The 20,320-nt window shown below is 46.9% G+C and overlaps 1 protein-coding gene across 9 annotated transcripts in view; it reads right to left on the bottom strand.

Annotated features, from left to right (window-relative positions):
- Positions 1 to 20,016, bottom strand: part of bahcc1a (BAH domain and coiled-coil containing 1a) — a 62,782-nt gene extending 42,766 nt beyond the window's left edge. For 8 of the 9 annotated variants that reach the window (XM_030090333.1, XM_030090338.1, XM_030090337.1 and 5 more), the window contains exons 1-2: positions 19,775 to 20,016; positions 16,591 to 16,915 (exon numbers count right to left, since the gene is read on the bottom strand). In XM_030090333.1, the coding sequence (XP_029946193.1) occupies positions 16,591 to 16,762 (172 nt within the window). In that variant the 5' untranslated portion in view covers positions 16,763 to 16,915; positions 19,775 to 20,016. Of the gene's footprint in view, positions 1 to 16,590; positions 17,020 to 19,774 lie in introns of all 9 variants that reach the window. The other variant, XM_030090334.1, reaches the window with a different exon arrangement.
- Between the last annotated feature and the right edge of the window lie 304 nt (positions 20,017 to 20,320).

The following is a 20,320-nucleotide window of genomic DNA, read 5'->3' as shown; positions in this document are numbered from 1 at the left end:
TCTAATTAGTCCCCTGTTAACTTTTGAACTTAATTGGTTAATTGAGATGTGGTTAGACTGGGCAGGTTTCCCCTCCCTCAGGGTGACCATACGGCTCCAGCGTTTCAGCCTGGCACCGCCTGGCGCAGGAGGTGGCCGCCTCCCTCTCACTCTCTCTTTCTCCTCCCGAGCATCCCCGCCGCTCTGGTGACGAGCGGCGACGCCGCACAGGAGGCAGTAAAAATTCTGTTTTGCCAGTGTGTTTCAGCAGAGATTGCACCCATGCACCGCACATATGCTCGCGCCACATCAAAAGCAGGCGCTTGGACGACCCGGTCCTGGGTGGTCTGCAGCGCTCCTCTCTCCGCCCGGCAGTGCTAGGTAGACGGCTTTGGAAAAAGCGGAGTGTGTGGATTGTGGGTGGATGTTCCTTCACCGCAGGCGAACGTGTTCTGTCAAACTCAGAAGTTAGGTTTGCTTTTGGAGTAGACGCGAGGTGGGAGAATAAAAGCGCGGCGCAACGGACACGCGGATAAACACACGCCGCCCCGTCGGCGTCGCTGCTCGAGTTTCTCCGTCTCGTCCGCTTGATGTATAATGATACCCACAATACCACATAAATCTGCACGCAGCTCGATTGATTGGGGCAGATTTTGCCTGCTGTCTTTCCCTTTTTCACTTTCATCCCCCCCCCCTCCCTCCTCGGCTCACTCCTTTGAGCCCCATCACTCACTCCCCTTCTCAGTTTTCCCTTTCCGTCCTCACACCCTCTCCATCATGCCTCCATCACTCTCCCTCCTTCCCCTGCTGCTCAGCTCCATATTTCTGTCCTCCCTCATCACTCTGCTCGTCGTCATTGCGCATGCTTCACAATAAAACACTTTTTTGGGGGGGATTAATAAAGTATTTCTATTCTATTTTAAAAAGCAGGTTCTCTCCCACTCCCCTGTCTCATCAGTGTCTCGTTTTTCTTCGCCGGTCCATCCATGAGTTTCCCCGAGGCCTGTGAGCGTAATGAACGTCTTATTTTATGAGAAGTCGCAGGTTCACCCCTCCCTCCATCAGAGCCCCCCCCCCCCCCCCCCCCCATTAATCAACATTCCAGTGTTCAACTGGCAACCCGGGCCTGTCAGACTGTCCCGTTCTCCCTTGTCCTCCCATCTTCTCGCCCTCCCCTGTTCTATCTGTGGCTCGGCGCCTCCTTTAGGCGGCGCAGAGCAGTGCTGGACACCAGGGGGGGTCTGGACGGAGGCACTGCCTCGCCGCTGCCGTCCTCCGAGTTAGTTCTCCAGGATGAAGCTGTAATATGATAAAGTCCTGAAGTGATGTGTGTGAGAAAAACAGAAGGCAGCTCTCTGCTCTGGCTTCTCTCTCATTCTTATGTAGCCTGTCAGAGACACAGAGACAGAACAGTGCAGATAACAGAGCCGGGAGCTGCCGTGCCAGCCCGCCAGTCCAAGGTCTCTCTGTAGTCCTGAATGTAATTTGCCATTATTTCACAAGAGGAACAAAGGAGAAATGTTTAATTCTTGTAGCGCTGGCTGAGATAAATGCGATCCTTTTTTGTTCTGATATCATACAGACCAGAGGAAGCGAGGCACCTGGGTGACCAAGGCCAGAATTTATACAATATTACCTTGTAAAGAACACACTGTAGAATATCATGTCCATCTCCCTGATTTCTAGTCATAATGACAACACGGGAAATCCAGACATATCACGTGGTAGAATTATTACTGAAAGCATCTGAAGAACTAAAAATAAAAGCCTCTCAAGTGCTGACACCGGTCATCTCTACAATGCTCCTGCCAGGGCCTGCTCAACATCTGCGTTTCCCACATCTGCATAGAGGAGAGAAGCTCACATGGAGCAGGGCAGACATGTTGACTTTCCTCTCCAGTTATCTCAGTGGGCTTTAAGAGGACGGAGCGGAAAAGACAAAATTCAAGGACAAACGACGAAGAAGGAGGGGCCAGTATCTTCCTCACCTGCTTTGTGCTGTCTGAGGTTTTCTGCACAGCCAACACTGAGGTCCTCTATCACCATTTCAGAGATCACATTTGATGTGCAGGGACAGGCAGGCAGGGCTGAGCGGTCACATGCTATCCCTCTCGTCACTCCGTCTTGTGATCGTACGCAAAAAAAATGGCAGAGAGGGAGACCTTGTAGGGTTACGAGAGGCTCGCAGCATCTGATCAGAGTTAACAGATGTGCTGCAGCTGCTCATCTGGTTCGCCTTAGCACATCCTCCAAAACGCACACTCACTCAATGAAAAGTGGCGCAGAAATACCACGCTGCAAACACATGTCGGAGGAACGAAAATTAAAATCATATATTTTCCAGCCGGCTGTGCTCGGTAGCACCGCTGGCACTGTTTTGGGTCTCACATAAAAAAGTCAACATCCCATAGTAACTATTAAATGGACTTTGAACAGCCCAGCTATTCTTACTTTGCCTTCAATATATGCTTTAACCCTTGTGGTCATAAAACATATCAACACCGATGCATCGAGCCAGAGAGCTTCCAGCTACACAACGGTTCTGACCGGCGAAACGATCCGGCGGATCTCTGGGAGGAAAGGCAGCGAAGTTACAGTTGCAGAGCTAAATGGCAGGAAGTCAAGAGAGAGAGAGAGAGAGAGAGAGAGAGGTAGTGCAGAAAAACCTCAGCCGGGAGTCTGCATATCCACAGGAGAGCAATAGCTTTCAGCAGGTTATCACAACGTCGGTGCAAGCCAAGCTCGGGCTGGATCTGGCAGAGGCCATAATGGAGAGGGGAGGGCGGGGGAGACACGAGGAGGGAGACTAAAGAAGAGTTATTAGGGTGATGTGAGGCAATGAGGGTAAGAAGGGCTACTGAAATGTTTTGACACAGAAAAATAGCAAATGTGACACAGGTACTTAAACAAGCGTTTGAAAAGCCAACAACTGATATTTCTTTTCGTGTCTGCTCTCATCTAGCCCTCTTCCTCTTTTTTTCCCTGTTTATTTTGACACACTTTCAAACAAGCGATAGCTGCTACCGCGGCTTAAAATTGCTCGTTCACGTAGGCCCAATGGCAAAATTTGTCTTACGACTGTCAGGCTGCCCTTCATTCTCTGGCAAGCCGAGAAGTGGGAGAGCGGTCCAGGTCCTTCAAACAGATTACTGCGATCTTAAACACCCCATTATTTTCATGGGCTAACATGAGCACCAGGAAGTCTGCTTGCATGAATAGCCTGCGCCGGGGCCACAACTTGATTGTGTTAGCGCTGCGTAGTCCTGCATTATCATTAATGCGCCCGTACGTGCCATATTGCATCGGCGGCGGCGGCGGCAGCTTTTTACTTGAGGTGCCAAGCAATTCATTCCCTTACAGCCGGCGTGTGCGAGTGTGGATTTGTGCGTTAGAGAGTGTGGTTTCTATCCCTTACTGTATTTGTTCTGGCACGGCGCTCTATTGTGGGGCTGGGCTTTGCACTGCTCAGATAAGAGAGCAGTTATGTCAACACCGGGTGCTGTGAAGGAGCCGCCTGGCCGTGTTGACATTCTACAACACTGCTTATTTACTCTGACCACAGAGTTCAGCCATCATCTAGCCTCTAATGTACTAATGACCAGAGGTCTCCGAGGGTGGAGCCCCCTCCTGGCTCCATGAGGTAGTGACCTTCTCTGTGCATGCAGAGAAGGTGGGCCAGAGGAGGGGGGGGGGGGGGGGGGGGGGGGGTAACTAACGCCATGAGAAAAGGCCTGACTTTAAAACAGACTGCCGGCAGATGTAGGGGAAAAAAAAAACAAAAAAGCTTGACAAATGCTTCTTACAACACACACAACCCCGTGTGGACTCAGGCGGCATGAGTCTGCATATTGAGCTGTGCTGAGCAGCTCTATCAGTAAAGAGCCAGTGGAGCAATCTATGAATAATTAGGGTGGGGGAGGGGGTTAATTGACTTCTTTGAGAAAGATCCTGATTTCTATCAGCCAGTCCCATAATCATGTGAGCCAGGGCTCTCATTAAGCCCCCTCCCTCATTTATCTCTCTTCTATTCTCCTCTCCCCTCTAACCCTTTACCCTCTCCTTCACTCTCCTCTCACCCTCCCCGCTTTGGAAACGGGGGTGAAGCCCCAACTGCCCCCGCCGTGTCTCCGGCGGCCCGGGAAACGGGCGAGGCAGATTTATGGCCAGCACCTGAATGAGCGCGGCGCACATAAACACACTCCGCACTGGCATTCACGTGCACACGCGTGCACATTAACAATCCAGACTGCAGTTGACCTGACTGTGACCCCCTCCCAGTGCAATAATGTACTTGCTAGCAGGTATTAGCAGCAAACCCGGTTACACGCCGTCCCTGTGGCCAGAAATGTCAGCGTTACACCAAAAGATCCGGAGCCAATTCTATTTTATCATTTCCAACAATAACACTCTGCACGGTAGCAGGAGCAGCACCATAACAAGAGCTTTGGATTGCTTATTATTAGAAAAGATACACGTTGACGACACGCGTCTTTACCGCAAGCAACATACTTCATGTCAGCACCTATGAATATTCCTCAAAATATATCCACGAAGACGTAACATTTGTTCAAAGTTGGTTTTCAAGATCTGCAAAAAAAAAGACAGCAGCTCCCTGCTGGCCGCTGTCCATTTCACGTCCCGTCTCTTCCCCCTGTTCTCTCCATCTCTGTTCTATGGAAGTATTGAAACATTTGGAGGAGAACCAAACCCCACTGAGAGGGAGCGAGAGACGAGGGAAAAAAAAAAAAAAAGTGATGTGTAGAAACGAGATGAGAAGTGACAAATGAGAGATTTCCTTCACAAGCTCATAAATCAGGAGATGCAGGCTGGGACAGTATGAAGCCTCCCTTCCCCCCCCCAAATTTTTTATTTTTTTTGCACAGCCACTGCTAACCACCATTCTCTCTTTACACATGCACACATACACACCTACAAAAACATATGTGCAAACTCACATACACAAGAACTAACACTTTTCCCTCTCCCTCTTTGCTCAGCCTCCCAGATGGTGTGTGCTGGAATGGCGTCTCCGCAGCTCTACACCAATCTGGTTGTGAAACAGTGGCACAGAGGCATGTCTTGTAAAAATCCCGTTCAGTTATGAGCGGGCTTCAAAGCAAGACGGGTCCAACCAAAAGCTTGCAAAAACAAATCCTTCGCATTCTGTCTTATAAAAAAAAAATAAACACAAGGTGGAGGGAAAGGTGGTGCGGTGGCTGCTACAGGTACGAGTGATCAGGCCGAGAGCGGAAATGAGTCCGCTTTAAAGAATTATATGCGCACAGTGGGGTGCCTCGAAATGGGCACAGAAGTGTGTGAGTCCAGAGGCACCATGCTGGGTTCGGAGGTGCTTTCTGAGGTCATGGGGAGACAACGGGCTGAGTAACGAGAGCAACTGTCAGCTGCCCCCTTTTCGCTCCAGTGTTTGTGCGAGCTAACGCACACTGTTGTTGGATGTGCCGCTGAAAAGCACTGCTGTTCGACTCTCGACATGTGTGAGCAGAGAGGAGAAGGCAGCGGCAGCGTGAGCGCTCAGTCTGTGTTTGAGAAACTTGAGCCCAGCACAGGACCGTCCCGGAGACCGGCGGACTGATGGAGATCCAGCAGGACTTAGGATCTGCTTTCATTCTGAATGTTCGCCATCTGCTTGGCTGGAAAGAGAGCCCATGAAGCTAAGGAAAACTCTGTCAAACGACAGATGAGACAGTGAGTGTAAAAGTGTGTGTGTGTGTGTGTGTCATATGTGTGTACGAGCGCAGACAGTGTGTCGGTATTGATCCTCAAAGCAGCTCCGCTTTCTGAAAGCAGATCTGTCAAATGGGGATACACACAAGTGCTCTTACACACACACACACACACACACGCGCGCGCGCGCGCACACACACACACAACTGAGTACACTGCGGACCTCATAGCATAAATAAAATTCACTCTCCAAACTAACAGACATCTGTATCACCATCACATGTTCCACTCTGCCCGGCGTTGCTCTGCTTCCCACACGGCTCCACACGGTATTGATCCTTCCAGGGTTCGTGTCTCCAGATGACTGTACCCTGGCAGCGTCCCATCACCGAGGATGACCGCGTCTCTCGCCATACTTTGCCGCTTTGTCACACACCAAACTCACAAAGCACAGACCTGAGTCTCCAAAATAACTCACAGGTCTCACTTTATTTCTTAGCAACTGTATGTGACTCAACATGTGTGGAACCGATTTATTATTATATTTCAGCCACGTCAGACACCCAAAAAGCCCCGTCATAAGAAAAGGCCTTCTGGAGTTTTTCTTTTTTTTGTGTGTGTGCAGTCTCTAGAGCAGTGGTCTGAAGCGGTCCAGTCCACCAGTGCGGCCTGACTAACCCAGGACGTAATCAACAGAGACACACACACAGTGAAATTCTTGTGACTGTGTTAACGTTCCCTCTGACCCGCCGACCTCCGGAGAAACACGATGATGTCTGTATTCATTCTGCGGCGTTAAGAGAGAGAGACGACACAGGGCCGATGAGCAAACGGCGCATACGCTCCCGTAACTGTCATCCCATATGCTGGGAATGTGATGTGATTTACAGCACGGTCCAGTTAAATGCAAAAGAGGCCTTTCTTGCAAAATGGGGCATGCACACACCCACAGAAAAAGAAAAAGAAGAACCTTGTGCCTTCTTTGATTTTACACCTGATTATTTCTGCCAACAGATCTATGATAAAAGCAGTGTGAATCCATCTGTATATTGCTGATTCCTGTCACAGGCGTACCAGTTAATCAACACTGTAATTGTGGCAGGTGGATTAACCACATCCTCGACGGCCCTGTGCATGATCGTGGAAACGAGAGACCAATGGAATAAAAATGGATGAGGTGGAATCAGGCACCTGCATCAGCCCCCCCCCCGCCCATCCACCCCCACATGCTGCCCTCTCAGCTGCTTGCCACTCGGTTTCCTCTCTCCTTCCTTTTATGCGATCCCTCAACCACACAGCTCCTTTGATTGCTGTTTCCTGTGGGCATGCACACACAAATACAGCGCGTTGTACACAAAAACTCAAAACACACTTCCCCTGTGCTGTTCAGAGACAGTTGCACCAGCTGAGTTTTGATTTGGAGAGAAAAAGTTGCTTCTACTACAAATAATGACAGGCACTCAAGAAACAAGCGGCGTGCAGTTATCACATTGGAAAAAAAAACATACACACACAGCCGCGCACACACACACACCCACACACATATGCAGGAAAAATGCAAAACTGACAAAAACATGCAAAAAGCACAGAAAACCACTCTTGGAGGAAAGTTTAATCACAGATACACACAGGCAGCCACCCACACATTGCAAACACACGCACACAAGTGCGTTCACACACCCTCCCATTATGCTGTTTAACTGAAAGGCATTCAGCCATTTCAGCAGTGTTCTGAGAGCCAGCCAAGTAAGAGGTCTGTCAGTGCATTAGCCAGCATGTAATCATAGCCCAACTTCACAGCAATTAGAACTAGTTCTAATTCTTCACTGGGAAGACTGCCTTCTCCCAGCACTAATAGTTTACTTTACTCAAACAGCTGACAGACCCAACCCGGCCTCTCCCCAAACACACACACACACACACACCGCCACACTGTTAGCCTGGATCCTGTAGCAGACTTCAACAGTGAGTAAAACCAGGACACACACACACACGCATGCAGATGTAGTTCACAGCTGTAAGGCGTCTGTTGGTGGAGAGAAGATCCGATGGGTCTAGGGAATAGTCCCCAATCATGTCCCACTTGAGCCACATCAGTCCCGTGAGTCTTTAGGCTGAGCCACAGTTCATCCATGCAGCACAACAACAAGGGAAGACTTCTGTTCTCCCTTGGCTTTCCGGCTTTACCAAATAAAATTATTCTGAATTTAAGAAACAATTTCACAAATAAAAAACTGAGTCGCTAAGGGTTCTCTTCAGAAGAGTCAGGACAGGATGGGGCAGTGGCTGGGACAGTGCAAGGGAAACGTTAGCTAATGAAGACTGAGGAAGAGGAAGCCCTCCCTATACTGATGGTATTGCTATTAGCCTGTGAGCGGGTGCACTTGGGTGTCACTTCAAAGCATTCCCCACTATTAATCAGAGACTATCCAGCCCTCCAGCAAAGGCCCCGCCGGCTGTGCCGCTAACTACCCCCCTCAACATCAGCACAATGGAGCTATCATTACGGCCGTTACGCTACGCCTCGGCCAGACAGTGCACCTTTATCTCGGCATATATGTTACATAGTCACAGCCAATTAATTTACCTGCCATGTCTCGGAATAAAGGAGGTGGGGTGGGTGGTGGCAGCGGAGTATGCGAGCGCACATTACCATCACGTGGTGGTTTATGTATTGGGTTGGGGGGGGATGGGCGCCACCTGGCTCAGGTTGCATTCATCAGGCTGTGCATTTGGCCTTGGGGGCTATTTATGAAAGCACCTGCAATGGGCAGCAGTCGAGCTTGTCCAGACCCACAGACCCCACCCTGCCCTGAACTGGCTCTCACCTGCACACCCCCCCTCCCCCCCCTTCCCTGTGAAGGCGGACACCCTCCTCCTCCAAGAGCCCCCTGGCAAACACCAGCCACTCAGCTGGATATCAGCCACCGAGCTGGAGGATTAACCGTCACACTGGCCCTGCCTCTTTAATACTAGATACATTTTATACAATGCTAATCCCCAACATCAGCTCTTTCTTGCTTTTGTTTTGACTGCTGTGATGGACAGCGCTTTCTACTGGGTCCAACCAAGGGCCCAAGGGGCAGGGGTGAAGAATTTATTCTCTCTTTTTTGTTCTTTTTTGTTTTTTTCTGGGTTTATTGTCAAGGCTAATGGAGAAAAGGCTTCGCCTTGTTTTGCTTCTTGCGTCTCGTAAATTTGCACATTCATGTTACATGAGGATGAGAGGGCTTACAATACAAGACACTCTCCCCCTCCCTCTGTGTCCTCTTGTACTGTACTGAGAGACAGCAGACTGTAGCAGCGCTGAGGGGATGAGATAACCGCTCACCATTGTGAGAAAAGGCTGTCAAAGCTTTGTTTTTTTTCCCCTCCCTCTTCTCTCTCTCTCTCTCTCTCTCACACACACACTCCCTCTTTCTCTCTCTCTCTCTCGCAAGAATATAAAAAAAGCTAGAGCAGTAGTTGCAGAAATAGTCCTGTTTCTATAATTAGATGTAAACAGATGAACCAGACTCTCAAGCTTGCTCTGTCCCACTGGCCCCACAGCCTCCTGGGAAGCAAGACGTGTGAGTTAGTGTGACGTCTGCGTGCGTGTGCGTGCGTGCGTGTGTGTGTGTGCGTGTGTGTGTGTGTGTGTGTGTGTGTGTGTGTGTGTGTGTGTGTTTGCAATGCACCAGTAAGTGTATGACAGCATGTGACAGTGTGCATCTAGTCTTGCTGTCGCTTTCCTCTTTGTCTGTCTGTCTGTCTCTCGGCCTTTTCCTCTCTCTCTCTCTCTCTTTCCCGGGCAAACACGCAACCTAACTCGCCCTGCACCCCCCCCCCCCCCCCCCCCCACCCCCCCTCCACCGGAGGGTAGGTCAGTGGCCATGCATAGCAAGCGGAGAAGGCTAATGCATGCAGTAACAGCAGACAAGCACACATCTGTTGCTGTGGAGCCAGTCATTTGCCCCAGATCCTCGGGACGCACACTGTATCAGAGAGAGGAGGCAGTGTAGCCTAGTGGTCACACCAGGCAGAGGGGATGACAAAAAAAAAAGAAAGAAAGAAAGAAAATTGAGAATGAAATAGTGAATACCCACTCTGTGGGGATGAATGGAAACACAGAGGTAGGCGATGAGGGATCAGGTGGAGCAACTTCAGGAAACAATATGGACCCGGATCATCAAAGACTTATTAAGAAACTTGAAAGAATTTAAAGTGTACAACAAATGACTTGGAAAACAAAAATCTGACATTGATTAGATATCATCAGTGTCACAAGGCACTTAGAAAATCCGAGAGAGAGTAAATAGTAGAGGAAAATTCAGAAAGCGAGTTCAACAAGTCCCGTTTGGAATGAGAACTCCGCATCTGGTTGGTTGGTCCCAGGAGACTTATTAAAATGGAATTCCTGATGCTAATCTTTGTTTTCTCACAAAAGGACTGACACAACCTTGAGAGGCATGCTACATGTATATTTAATGGCGTTTTTTTTTTTTTTTTTGCATATATTTAGCAGCGCACCTCATTGTTTGGTACCGTGTCTCACCACCGCCCACCGCTCCACCGACTGCCACCAAACCGCCGATCGGAATTTGAGTTTTTCCTCACATACTATCATTTGCAGATCATACTCATTTGAAAAGAGGAAGCTCAGAAAAACAGAAAATATACAGTGAGGAATATAAACAAAGACAAAACAGAAAGGAAGTGCTGTACTGAAACAGCTGCTGAGTTGTATAATTGTTTCCCTGTCAAAATGATTTCCATACGTTAAAAATACGGTGGAGCCACGGCAGAAACTGGCATCCCCTGCACTAAATTGTGAGAAATTGTGACAGTCAAAACTCATCTCACGTGCCGGGAGAAGAGATCGCTCTAAGAGCATCGCTGCTGGTTTCTAGGAACGCAGGAACCAACGCTCGGGCTGCATCGTGAGCGTGAAACGCTGCCAGGAGCACTAACAGCAGATCCGGCAGGGGCAGACTCAGACGTTAGAGGGTTAACAAAGCACCTGTCTAGGCCTCACAGCCAACCACAGGGTGCCTCGGCGCTAGTGGGGGGGCTGTCTGGAGAACGCAACCCAGGACACACACGCACGCATGCTAACCCACCCACCAACCCAAACATAACCACACACACATACACACACACACTCATACGGTGTCGTCACTGACCGCAAATCTGCTCACAACAATAGGGCAACAGCTCTTTTTTTTTTTTTTTTTGTTCTTTTCACTGAACGATTACAATAATAAAACTGAAATTAAAAAACAAGTAATCTGGATTTTCTGCTTGAGCCGTTAATAATGTCTAACAGCTGTCACATGCAATACGGCCACGCACAGAGGTGGGCCCGGGGCTGCCTGATGAGAAGCAGCCTGATACTGGGGGAGGGAGGGAGACCGAGGGGAGAGGAGGCAGGGGGGGGAAAAAAAAAATAAAAAGAGCAAGCCAAAGAGGGGGATCCGAATTCCAAACAAAACAGCAGTGGCTGCATTCGTCAACGTATCAGTCAATTCAATCAGAATATGTATTTATATAAGTATATATATTAGTATGTGCCAAGGGACGTGAACAAAAGAGTCATCGGATTTCTAATTCAGCTCCTCACTTCCTCATGTTGGGTGTAAAAATAGAAAAGACGGGTTTGAAATCCAATGCCTTGAAATCCAGTACAGGAAGGTATTGCCCTGCCCGTCACTCTCACCCGTGGGTCTCCTTTGTGTTTGCCCCGCGTGCACACCCCGTGCTCGAGGCGAGGGCTCTGTGGCACCGCGCCACATGGCGTAGTGTGGGTGGCGGTCTGTTTGAAGGACCTGCATCTGAGGCAACATGGCCACCAGCGAGCCAAAATCCTCTAGCAAGGAAAAAAAAAAAACAACCCTTGTTTTAAATTCACAAAGTATCTAACTCTGAGGTAGTGCCCTGTTATCAGAGATGACCTGGAATGATTACAAGGTATTAAGAATAGTTTTTAATCATTTAAGCTTAAAAATGTTAAAAATCATTATTTTTTCTTCTTGTTAACAAAGAATTTAATGATTTCAAATATGCGGAGGGCTTACCCTTGTCAGTTTTCAGAGGGAGTGTCGGGGGAAGGTGACAGATGGCCGCAGAAACGGGCAAGGTGCTATTTCAGCCAGGTGTAGGACGCCAAGCAACAACTCCACTATTCAAGGGAACTCCTGCAAGCGGCAGCTGTTCTGAAGTGGAATATCTCACAACTACGTACAAATGAGGGTCGATTCTTAACTTGTTTAGCAGAACTGGAACCATAAAAAAAAAGAAAAAGAAAAAAAAATGGAATGGCGCTCACAAAACCAGAGCTAAATGGAACCTGGCTTCTGACCCATCTCCTGTCGCTGTATGTCCACCATAGGGGCCTCTTGTCTACAAGTGGCTTTGCAAAGATAGCTGAAGATATGAGACATGCTTTTTCACTCAAGTAAGGCTCACCACAACCCATAAAATTGTTGGACTTCGAGGGGAAAAAAAAAAAACAAAAAACGACAGGCGCACGTTTCAGTGGGGCTTTGTAATGTGCTGCTAAATAATTGCGCTGAGCATGCAGCACACTCCAGCCACTACTCTTGTCTGGGGTCAAAAAGGATGGGGGCTGGGTAAAAGGGTACGAACTCTGAGTGCTCACAACATTGGAGCTACAAGGCCAGAAAAGAAGAATCTTTCTCTCTTTCCCACAAACAACCTTCACCCACTCACTGAGGTTTATTCTCTTAAAGACCCTGGTTGTAACCGGCCCATTGCTAACTCCACCAAACACCTGTGTTTGTCTTTGAAGCGTCTTCCCAACAACCACAGACCCATGGGATATTCTAGCAATGAGACGTTCAATAAAAGTCTCAGTAAAGTTATTTATTCTCCTTTGGAAAGAAAAAAAAAATGTGAGAAGGCAGACAGCACGGCTAACCTTTGAAGGGGGGGAGCTGCTCAGATATCCAGCGAGGACATAAAAACCAAGGGAATGACAGGGACATCCTACCAGAAAACAATAAAGGGGGTGGAAGGGACTGTTTTTTATCTTTAACAGCAGCTGTAAAACACACACAAAGCTGGGGTCTGCAACAATGGCCCAGGGGCAGGACGGAGTGGCTAAAACAGAAGTGGCAGGAAGACCACCGCTTCCCAGACACAAGGGTCTTCCTGCTGGAGGGGGGGGAAGAAAGAGGTGATGAGAAGAGGGAGAGAGAGAGAGAGAGAGAGACGAGCGCTCATGGAAGGGGAGACAGGGCAGATGTAGAGGAAGGAGAGGCCGAGCGAGCGAGATGACACAAGTATGACCTTTGATTACATGGGGTGTTTAAAGCAGAGCTCAGCCGTGGACGGCCGTCCGAGCCCCCCACTGCTTTCACACAGCCACACCTCGGCCGGAGCAGGCTGATCAGAACAATATGGCTGAAAGATGAACCCCCAGCCATAAATGCCAGCAGTAAAGACAGCTCCACTGTGTCTCCTGCTCTGACACCATCCAACATCTGAATCCCGGCCTCGCGGCCAAGCGAAGACCCACCCCTGCCTCCGCGCCGGAGCCGGCGGGAGATAAAATTACTCTTTCAAAAAGTCCTTGTAAATGAACCGGCAGAATTAAACAGCATTAGGTGCGTTTACAGGTCTGCGTCTCGCCGTTTCTGCGAGCGTAGAGAGGGAGAAGTTGCTCCAATGTCACGTTCCCAGAACACAGTGCAAGTGTAAACGATAAATTGACCACCTGACATGCATTACAAAAGACTGGCTTGTAGTAGGTGAAGATAGACAGAGGCAAATGCAAACTGACAGAATCTCTACCGGCTCGAAAGTAACATGGTTCAGTGGGCAAGAAGGTAGGAGAGGGCGTTCAAGGCTGCTGCTGCTGCTGCTGCTGCTGCCTGATTGTTAAGAACCGCACCAAAAACAAAAAAAAAAAGGGGGGGGGGGGGGGTTTTCTCCCAAAATATGCTAAAATTCTTTAACCCTGCAAGGAACAATGCGGAGGGAGTGTGCGCTGCGACTGCCGTCACTTTTTTCGGCAGCGAGGGTAAAGGAAGCATTCACAATAAATAACTCTGCAAAGTCAGAGGAGCCCTTTCAAGGAGCCACATCAGAAACCTGCCTCCGAACGCATTTTTACATCAACCCTGAAATATTCATGCTCTTTGTAAAGTATTCATGTGAACCAGTGTGCAAGTTAGTCTCCAGGGGGAAAGTGCAGAGAAACTGAGCACATACTCAGCAAACAACATGTGCTAATGCTACCAGCACACAGGACACTAATGACCTGTCCCGTCCTGATGAGCAGCGTCACACAGCCAGCAAACATCACAGGTTTCACATGTGATATGACTTACTCGCCTTTGTTTAACTGCATAAAGAAAATCATTGTGCGTAATAAACAAAAAAGGATTTAAGTTTAAATATGTTGTGTTTGGTACTATTTTTAATTTTCTAATTCAGAGTAGAACTTTTGATGATCATCACATACATGTACATCTTTATGCTTTGGTAGATGATGGAGCACCAGTAATGCAACACAAAATGCCCAGAAAGCAAGAATTATGAATATGTTTTAAGAAAATCAATCAAGTGTGTCATTTTTACAGAGAAAAAAAAAACATCCCCTGTTTTTACAAAATACCATTTTAGAAATTTATGCAGTGAATAATATTGAATTATGCTTCCCGTCTCATCCGCCTATATGTATTACGGCATGCTTGACATTTTCATTATTATTAAAATAATAAATCAAACATCACACATCAGCAGATCGCAATAACAAAATAATCCCAGTACAGCCAGGAGAAGATTGTGAAACTATGTGAACTTATGTCAAATTATCCCTTGTGTTAATTTAATCAAATCGCTCAAATATAAAGGATTAAATGAATTTTCCAGATCTTGAGGATATTAGGCGGCGCTGCAGTCACGCCCATGTGTCAGTGGCAAGACTGAGGAGAACAATAAACCACCTGTGCTGCTCATTGAACAGTGATGACATTTGGGAGGTAGGTCTTCATGTTGGTGCAGCGCAGCACTACAAAAGAAACACCAAATGTGGGGTTGGGGGAGCACCTGTGCCCTGTAGCCAGCATTAGCCTTCATGGGCTCAACAAAACATCTGCAGAAAAAAAAAAAGGTGTGTGTGTGTGTGTGTGTGTGTGTGTGTGTGTGTGTGTGTGTGTGTGTGTGTGTGTGTGTGTGTGTGTGTGTGTGTGTGTGTGTGTGTGTGTGTGTCTACTGCCAGAAGCAAACATGAATGGTGAGGGATGAATGGCGAACAGCACCCATGAATCCTCCTGAATGACTAATTACGCCTCATGTTTCGCATGATTTTTGCAAATGGATTCGGAATTTTTATAAACATGTTGAATTTGAAAAAAAAAAAAAAGAAAAAAAAAAGAATATCTTGTGCTAGCCTGTCACAATACTGCCTACAGTGCAGCCATTTGGTAAGATGTCAAAAATGTAAATAAACAAATGAGCAAAAAGCAGTAATATCATGCAGGACAAAGGATATTAGAGGGAAATGTTGGAGGTGGCCATCATTCTGTATTCATCCACCTACACTGAGCACGCTAAATTCTGTAATGATCTGAGCAGAAATATAAAACAACTTTAAAGGACTGAATATTCCTTTGCTTCCCTGTAACCCAGAACTCCACAGCTGCATCGTAAACGGGTTTTTAGAGGCCACATTAACATATTCTCAAAGAAAATTGCTTCAGAAGCGTGGCTGTTTGATGCAATCAATACGCCACTGTTTTGACTTATCTTATTTAAATCTCTTTTGTTTTACATGGGTGGGTAAAAAAAAAGAAAAAGAAAGATACACTATCATGCATTTTTGTGTTGCAGCATCTATGCAATAAGTACATTTTTGTAAAACACAAAACATACTGTTATTATTTAATTTGAATCAAAATCAAATAATACAAATGCATGGAGAGCAATAACAATAAAGAAGAAAGTAAAACTGCAAGTGCAAGCAGAGGTTGTGTGTTTTGGGACTGGCTGAGATGCTGTGAATTGTTTAAGCTGAGCTCAAATGTTGGGATTGTTCAACATGGACACACACGTGTGTGTACTCATCTTGGTAAATGTGCACGTTTCATCATTGTACACTTGATACCCAAGTCACTTGTTAAACCTGACGTATGCACAGTGAACACATTTGCACCCCAGCACTTCAAAGGGCCAGGGTACATGGAGGATTTTCTGCTGGTGCTTGTCTTCCTATAAGCACCATACATTGTCACCCAGGAGGACCTGTTCATCCAGCTCACTGCCCCCCTCCTCTCTCCGGGCTCTGCATATGGCCCAGGGCCCCCGTGGCTAAGCGATGGCATCGCTGTGACACTTATCAATTTAACCTGAAGTGACAAAATCTCATTTCAGATTCAGCTGAGGAGCCAGTAGGGAAACCAGTGCCAGTATGTCCTGTCCAACTTCCTACCTTCAAACTAAAACACATCCTAAATGACACCCCCCACCCCCAAAATGCATGGCATTTACTTAACTTATCAATTCCCTATTTGTTTAACAAAAATGTCTTCATTACCTTTGACATATTCAAGCAATAAATGTTGATTCAGCCTAATCAGGATTCCTGCCATGGGTCCTGTGCAAATCAAATTTAACCTGATTTATTGGCCAATATTTGAATAGAGAATTTCTGTCAACAGCCACACCTGAGCAGTCCGTTATTTATACCAAAGAGCCGCGTCTATTATTCTCTTTTGTGGAAAAAAAAAAAATAATAAAAAATAATCAGCTTTGCGCGACACCATGCAGCCCATCGTCCATCATTCACTGAAAAGAAAAAAAACCGCACACGGGCTTTATGGGTAATATTATGAGCAGAGCAAACTAAACTCCGCTTAGAGGGAGAAAATATTTTAGAAAAATCAATTGCAATGTTGCAGTTGGGAGGAAAGACGTGGGACTAACCTGAGTGGGGAGCCATTGGTATGTGTGAGGGGTAGTATTTCCCCGGCGGGAAGTGACCGGCGTGCTGCACGGAGCCGTGGCCCGAGGGAGCGATCCGAGAGGCGGCCCGGTGCACCAGGGCGCCCCGCTCCGAGAGGAGGTGCGCCGGAGCAGCGAAATCCCGTCCTTCCATCCCGAAGAATGCGCAGTAATCCCAAATCCGGATGGGAGCAGGTCAGGAAAATCAAACGCAGCCCATATAATAATCCTCTCGTCCGGATCTATGTGTTGCATTCAGTCGATCGCAGGCTCCTCCAGCCAAAAACGAAGCCCCCGATCATCTTTTCTGTCAGGGGGGAGAAATTCACAGCGATTTCCATTAGCGGGAGAAATGGAAAGTCCATAAGAGAAACACGATGCAAAACACTGGCATCGCAGTCTTGTACAAGCCTATAAAAAAAAAAAATGTGCGAGAACACAAATCATTAGTGCCGCTTCATTGAATCCTGCTGTCACACCTTTCTGTCATATTAAGGATAATTCTGCATCGGGCTGGAATCTGCCTTTTCCCACCTAAAAACTGACGCAGATGCAAACGGCCAGCGAGGCGTCCAGAAGCCCACTGATCCGGGCTCTCTCCAGCTCTATCGATCAGCCCGGGATACGGGCCTAATCATATGGAGACGTGCATTTCATATTCCACACGCACAACCAGCATTTCACTGCTGTGTACTAAGTTCCCTTTTTTTTTTTTTTTTTTTTTTTTTTTAATAATGCTCATATTATATTCAACGCAGACAATTGGTTTAACAACCACGTCAGCAGTAACCAGCTGTCAGTCTTTATTAAAAAATAAATTAATCAATCACCATATTCGTGCAACAATCCCCACGGTTTGGTTAAAAGGGGGAAGTGTGCTGTCCTGTTTGGGTGGGTAGGGATGATGGAAGCCTGCTCAGCCTACATCTCAAGGTGAACAGGGCTGCCTGCCTTGTCCTGCTCGTCCTATTGTCTCGGATTGATGCAGGCGTTCCTCCGCCTCTGTAATCTCCATCCGGCTCCCATCACACCTCGCTCGATCCCCCCCAAAGCTGGGAGATGGACACATGCATTGTGCAACTTCTGCAAAAAAATGAAAAAATAAAAAAAAAAACCCGTTTCTAATGATCTGCCAAATTTAAGAAATCACCTGATGTCACACATCGATTTATTTGCGGACCTTTCGGGCAGAATGAAAGCAGCCCGAGCTGTCAGATCACAAAGTTTAGAATCGGATCATGAAGTGGGAGGTGTGATATTTAAAATTAGAATATAATAAAATACAGCTGCATAACAGAGATGCAGCAGCTCCTGAAAGGCTTGGACACACACACACACACACACACATACACACACATACACCCTCAGTGTGTGTGCGTATTGTACGCGTGCGCGCACTCGTGCGTACGTGTGTGTGTGTGTGTGTGCATGTGAATAACTGCACTCTCACTGTCTTCATCTGCCTTGACCTATTTCAGGTCAGGTAATCAAATGGAGTAGTAAATACATTACAGGCTGCATCCTCTGCGATACCACAGAAATGGCATTATTTAGTCGAGATGAGGGAAGAACCCGGTTTGTAAAGCGTAAATAAAACATTTTCACTGCATTAACAAAAATGAAGCTCTTCTTAACGTGATAGGCCACCTTTGTGCCTCGGTAATAGCTGTGAACAATTCAGAAATAAAGCAGAATGGTATTTTAATTCAATATTTTCTATTAATTAAATATATACATAAATATTTTTATCATAAAGAGTCTCAATCTGGGTTTTGAATGACTTGAGTTGTGATAAAATTATATTTCCAGTATAAATTAAATTACTTAAAAAAAATAACCTTCTGTAAACGTGTATGGCATGTTATTATCATATAGACTTTTCCACTGAGGGTCCAGTCCCCTCCTCATGTTTCCAGTTCCAGTCTTCAATCCAGAGCTCCTACAACAACAATAAAAAGCTTCGCATCAAGCCAGCATTTTCTGGGACCGTCTATACCGTGCATGTACATGTACTGAACGGGAAAACGTTGAAAAAAGGATCTGATCCGGGCGTGCGGGACCGCCGAGTGTCGAGGCTGGGAGCTGCAGAGGACCCGGGCTGAATGGCCGCCCAGCAGCAGGACTCTCTTTGTCTCCACGCTGGGAGAGGGAGCCTTGCGGTCGGCCATTACCTTCCCCTCGCCATGCTGGAGCAGCGAGCCTCTCCTGCGCGCCCAGCCACCGACAAATAACTAATATCAAGCGATCCACGCAGCGGAGAAATGCTGCAGCTTCGTACATGCTCGAAATGTAATTTATGGCGTTCAGCTGCTGCTGCGTAAATATTCACGGTTTTTTTCCTCCCATTTTATCCGGAATTGCGCGCTTTCGGCCGTGAAAAAAAAATTAAAACCTACTTAAAGTTGTGCACAGGCATGATGCAATTCATTACGCAGCTATCAATTTGATTACTATAAACGAGTGCAAAAAGGGGATAAATCAAATTATTTAGCAGAGGTCGGATCCTGCTGGGAGACAGGCGGCCCTCCTTGGCTGAGCTGGCCGGCAGAGAGAGCGCCTCGACTGGGCGTGTTAAGACGCGTCTCCCGCTCCACATCCGGAGGTCTTCACCGGGAAGTGTTTACCGTCTCCGGGAAGCCGGATTCCTCCTCGACCGATAGATTTTCAATCTATATAACTGCGACTCTGACCCGATCAATATGTTTTAACATACATAACATCCTGTCTGAAAATATAAAATACGTGATTTCTAAAATGATGGATAATTACAAATAAAAATTTACAATGCAGCAGAATGACTGAATTTTATATGTGATCCCAAGAAAATTTTGTTAGCACGAACAACGTGCAAAAAAGACAAGAAATAAGAATAAAAAGCATATAATAATAATAATAATAATAATAATAATAATAATAATAATAATAATAATAATAATAATTTATTTCACATGTGTTCATTAAATCGTAGATTTATTCCACACAGGATACACCTCATACATCATCTTTTGTTATTTAGAAAATTAAAGCACTGCACTGTGTTATGCCTGTCAAGACAAATATGACATCTTGGACTAAATACGACCCCTGTCTTTTAACAACCCAGTCACAGGCCCTTTAATATTTTATTAAATTTAAAAAAAATCAAGGATATAAAATTACTACTTACTGGTATGTTAAATCCTTGCATAACAATAAATTATAAAATCACAAAACTCGGGGAGGGAAGGTGCAAGGCCGAGTGCGACGCCCATTTAAAATCAAAATCTGAAATAAAGCATGTGGCTGAGTGAGATCCTACAGTATTTCCATGTGAGGCTGCTGGAGCCTGCTGGTTCAGTCTATGGAAGCAGTGGAACTGGGGCTTCCGGCCCGGCTGGATTGCGGCTCGGATCTCCGAGCAGCGGTTTCTCTCCCGGTGCAACTGCGTACCTCGCGTCTCGGGGCTGGGTAAACACGGCCTCCCATTGGTCGGATACCTGCATGTTAATGAGCTCGTGCCGCCTGCCTGCGGACAGAGCGCGCTGTGATTGGCGCGCGGCGCAGACCAATGGTGTGGTGAGTGGCGGCGCTAAACACAGCGAAAAGCGCCAGATTTAAAGCGTTGGCTGGTCAAATCACTTTGAATAGAGCAGCTTAGTGCACCCTGAGCAAAGCTTAAAATGCACAGTGGATGAAAAAAAAAATCTGTAGAGAAGGGGAATCATAATGTGAG

This window comes from Salarias fasciatus, chromosome 4, assembly GCF_902148845.1.
Source record: "Salarias fasciatus chromosome 4, fSalaFa1.1, whole genome shotgun sequence".
Lineage (NCBI taxonomy): Eukaryota > Metazoa > Chordata > Actinopteri > Blenniiformes > Blenniidae > Salarias > Salarias fasciatus.
Note: the sequence above shows the minus strand (reverse complement) of the source record. Positions and strands in the feature narration are given on the sequence as shown.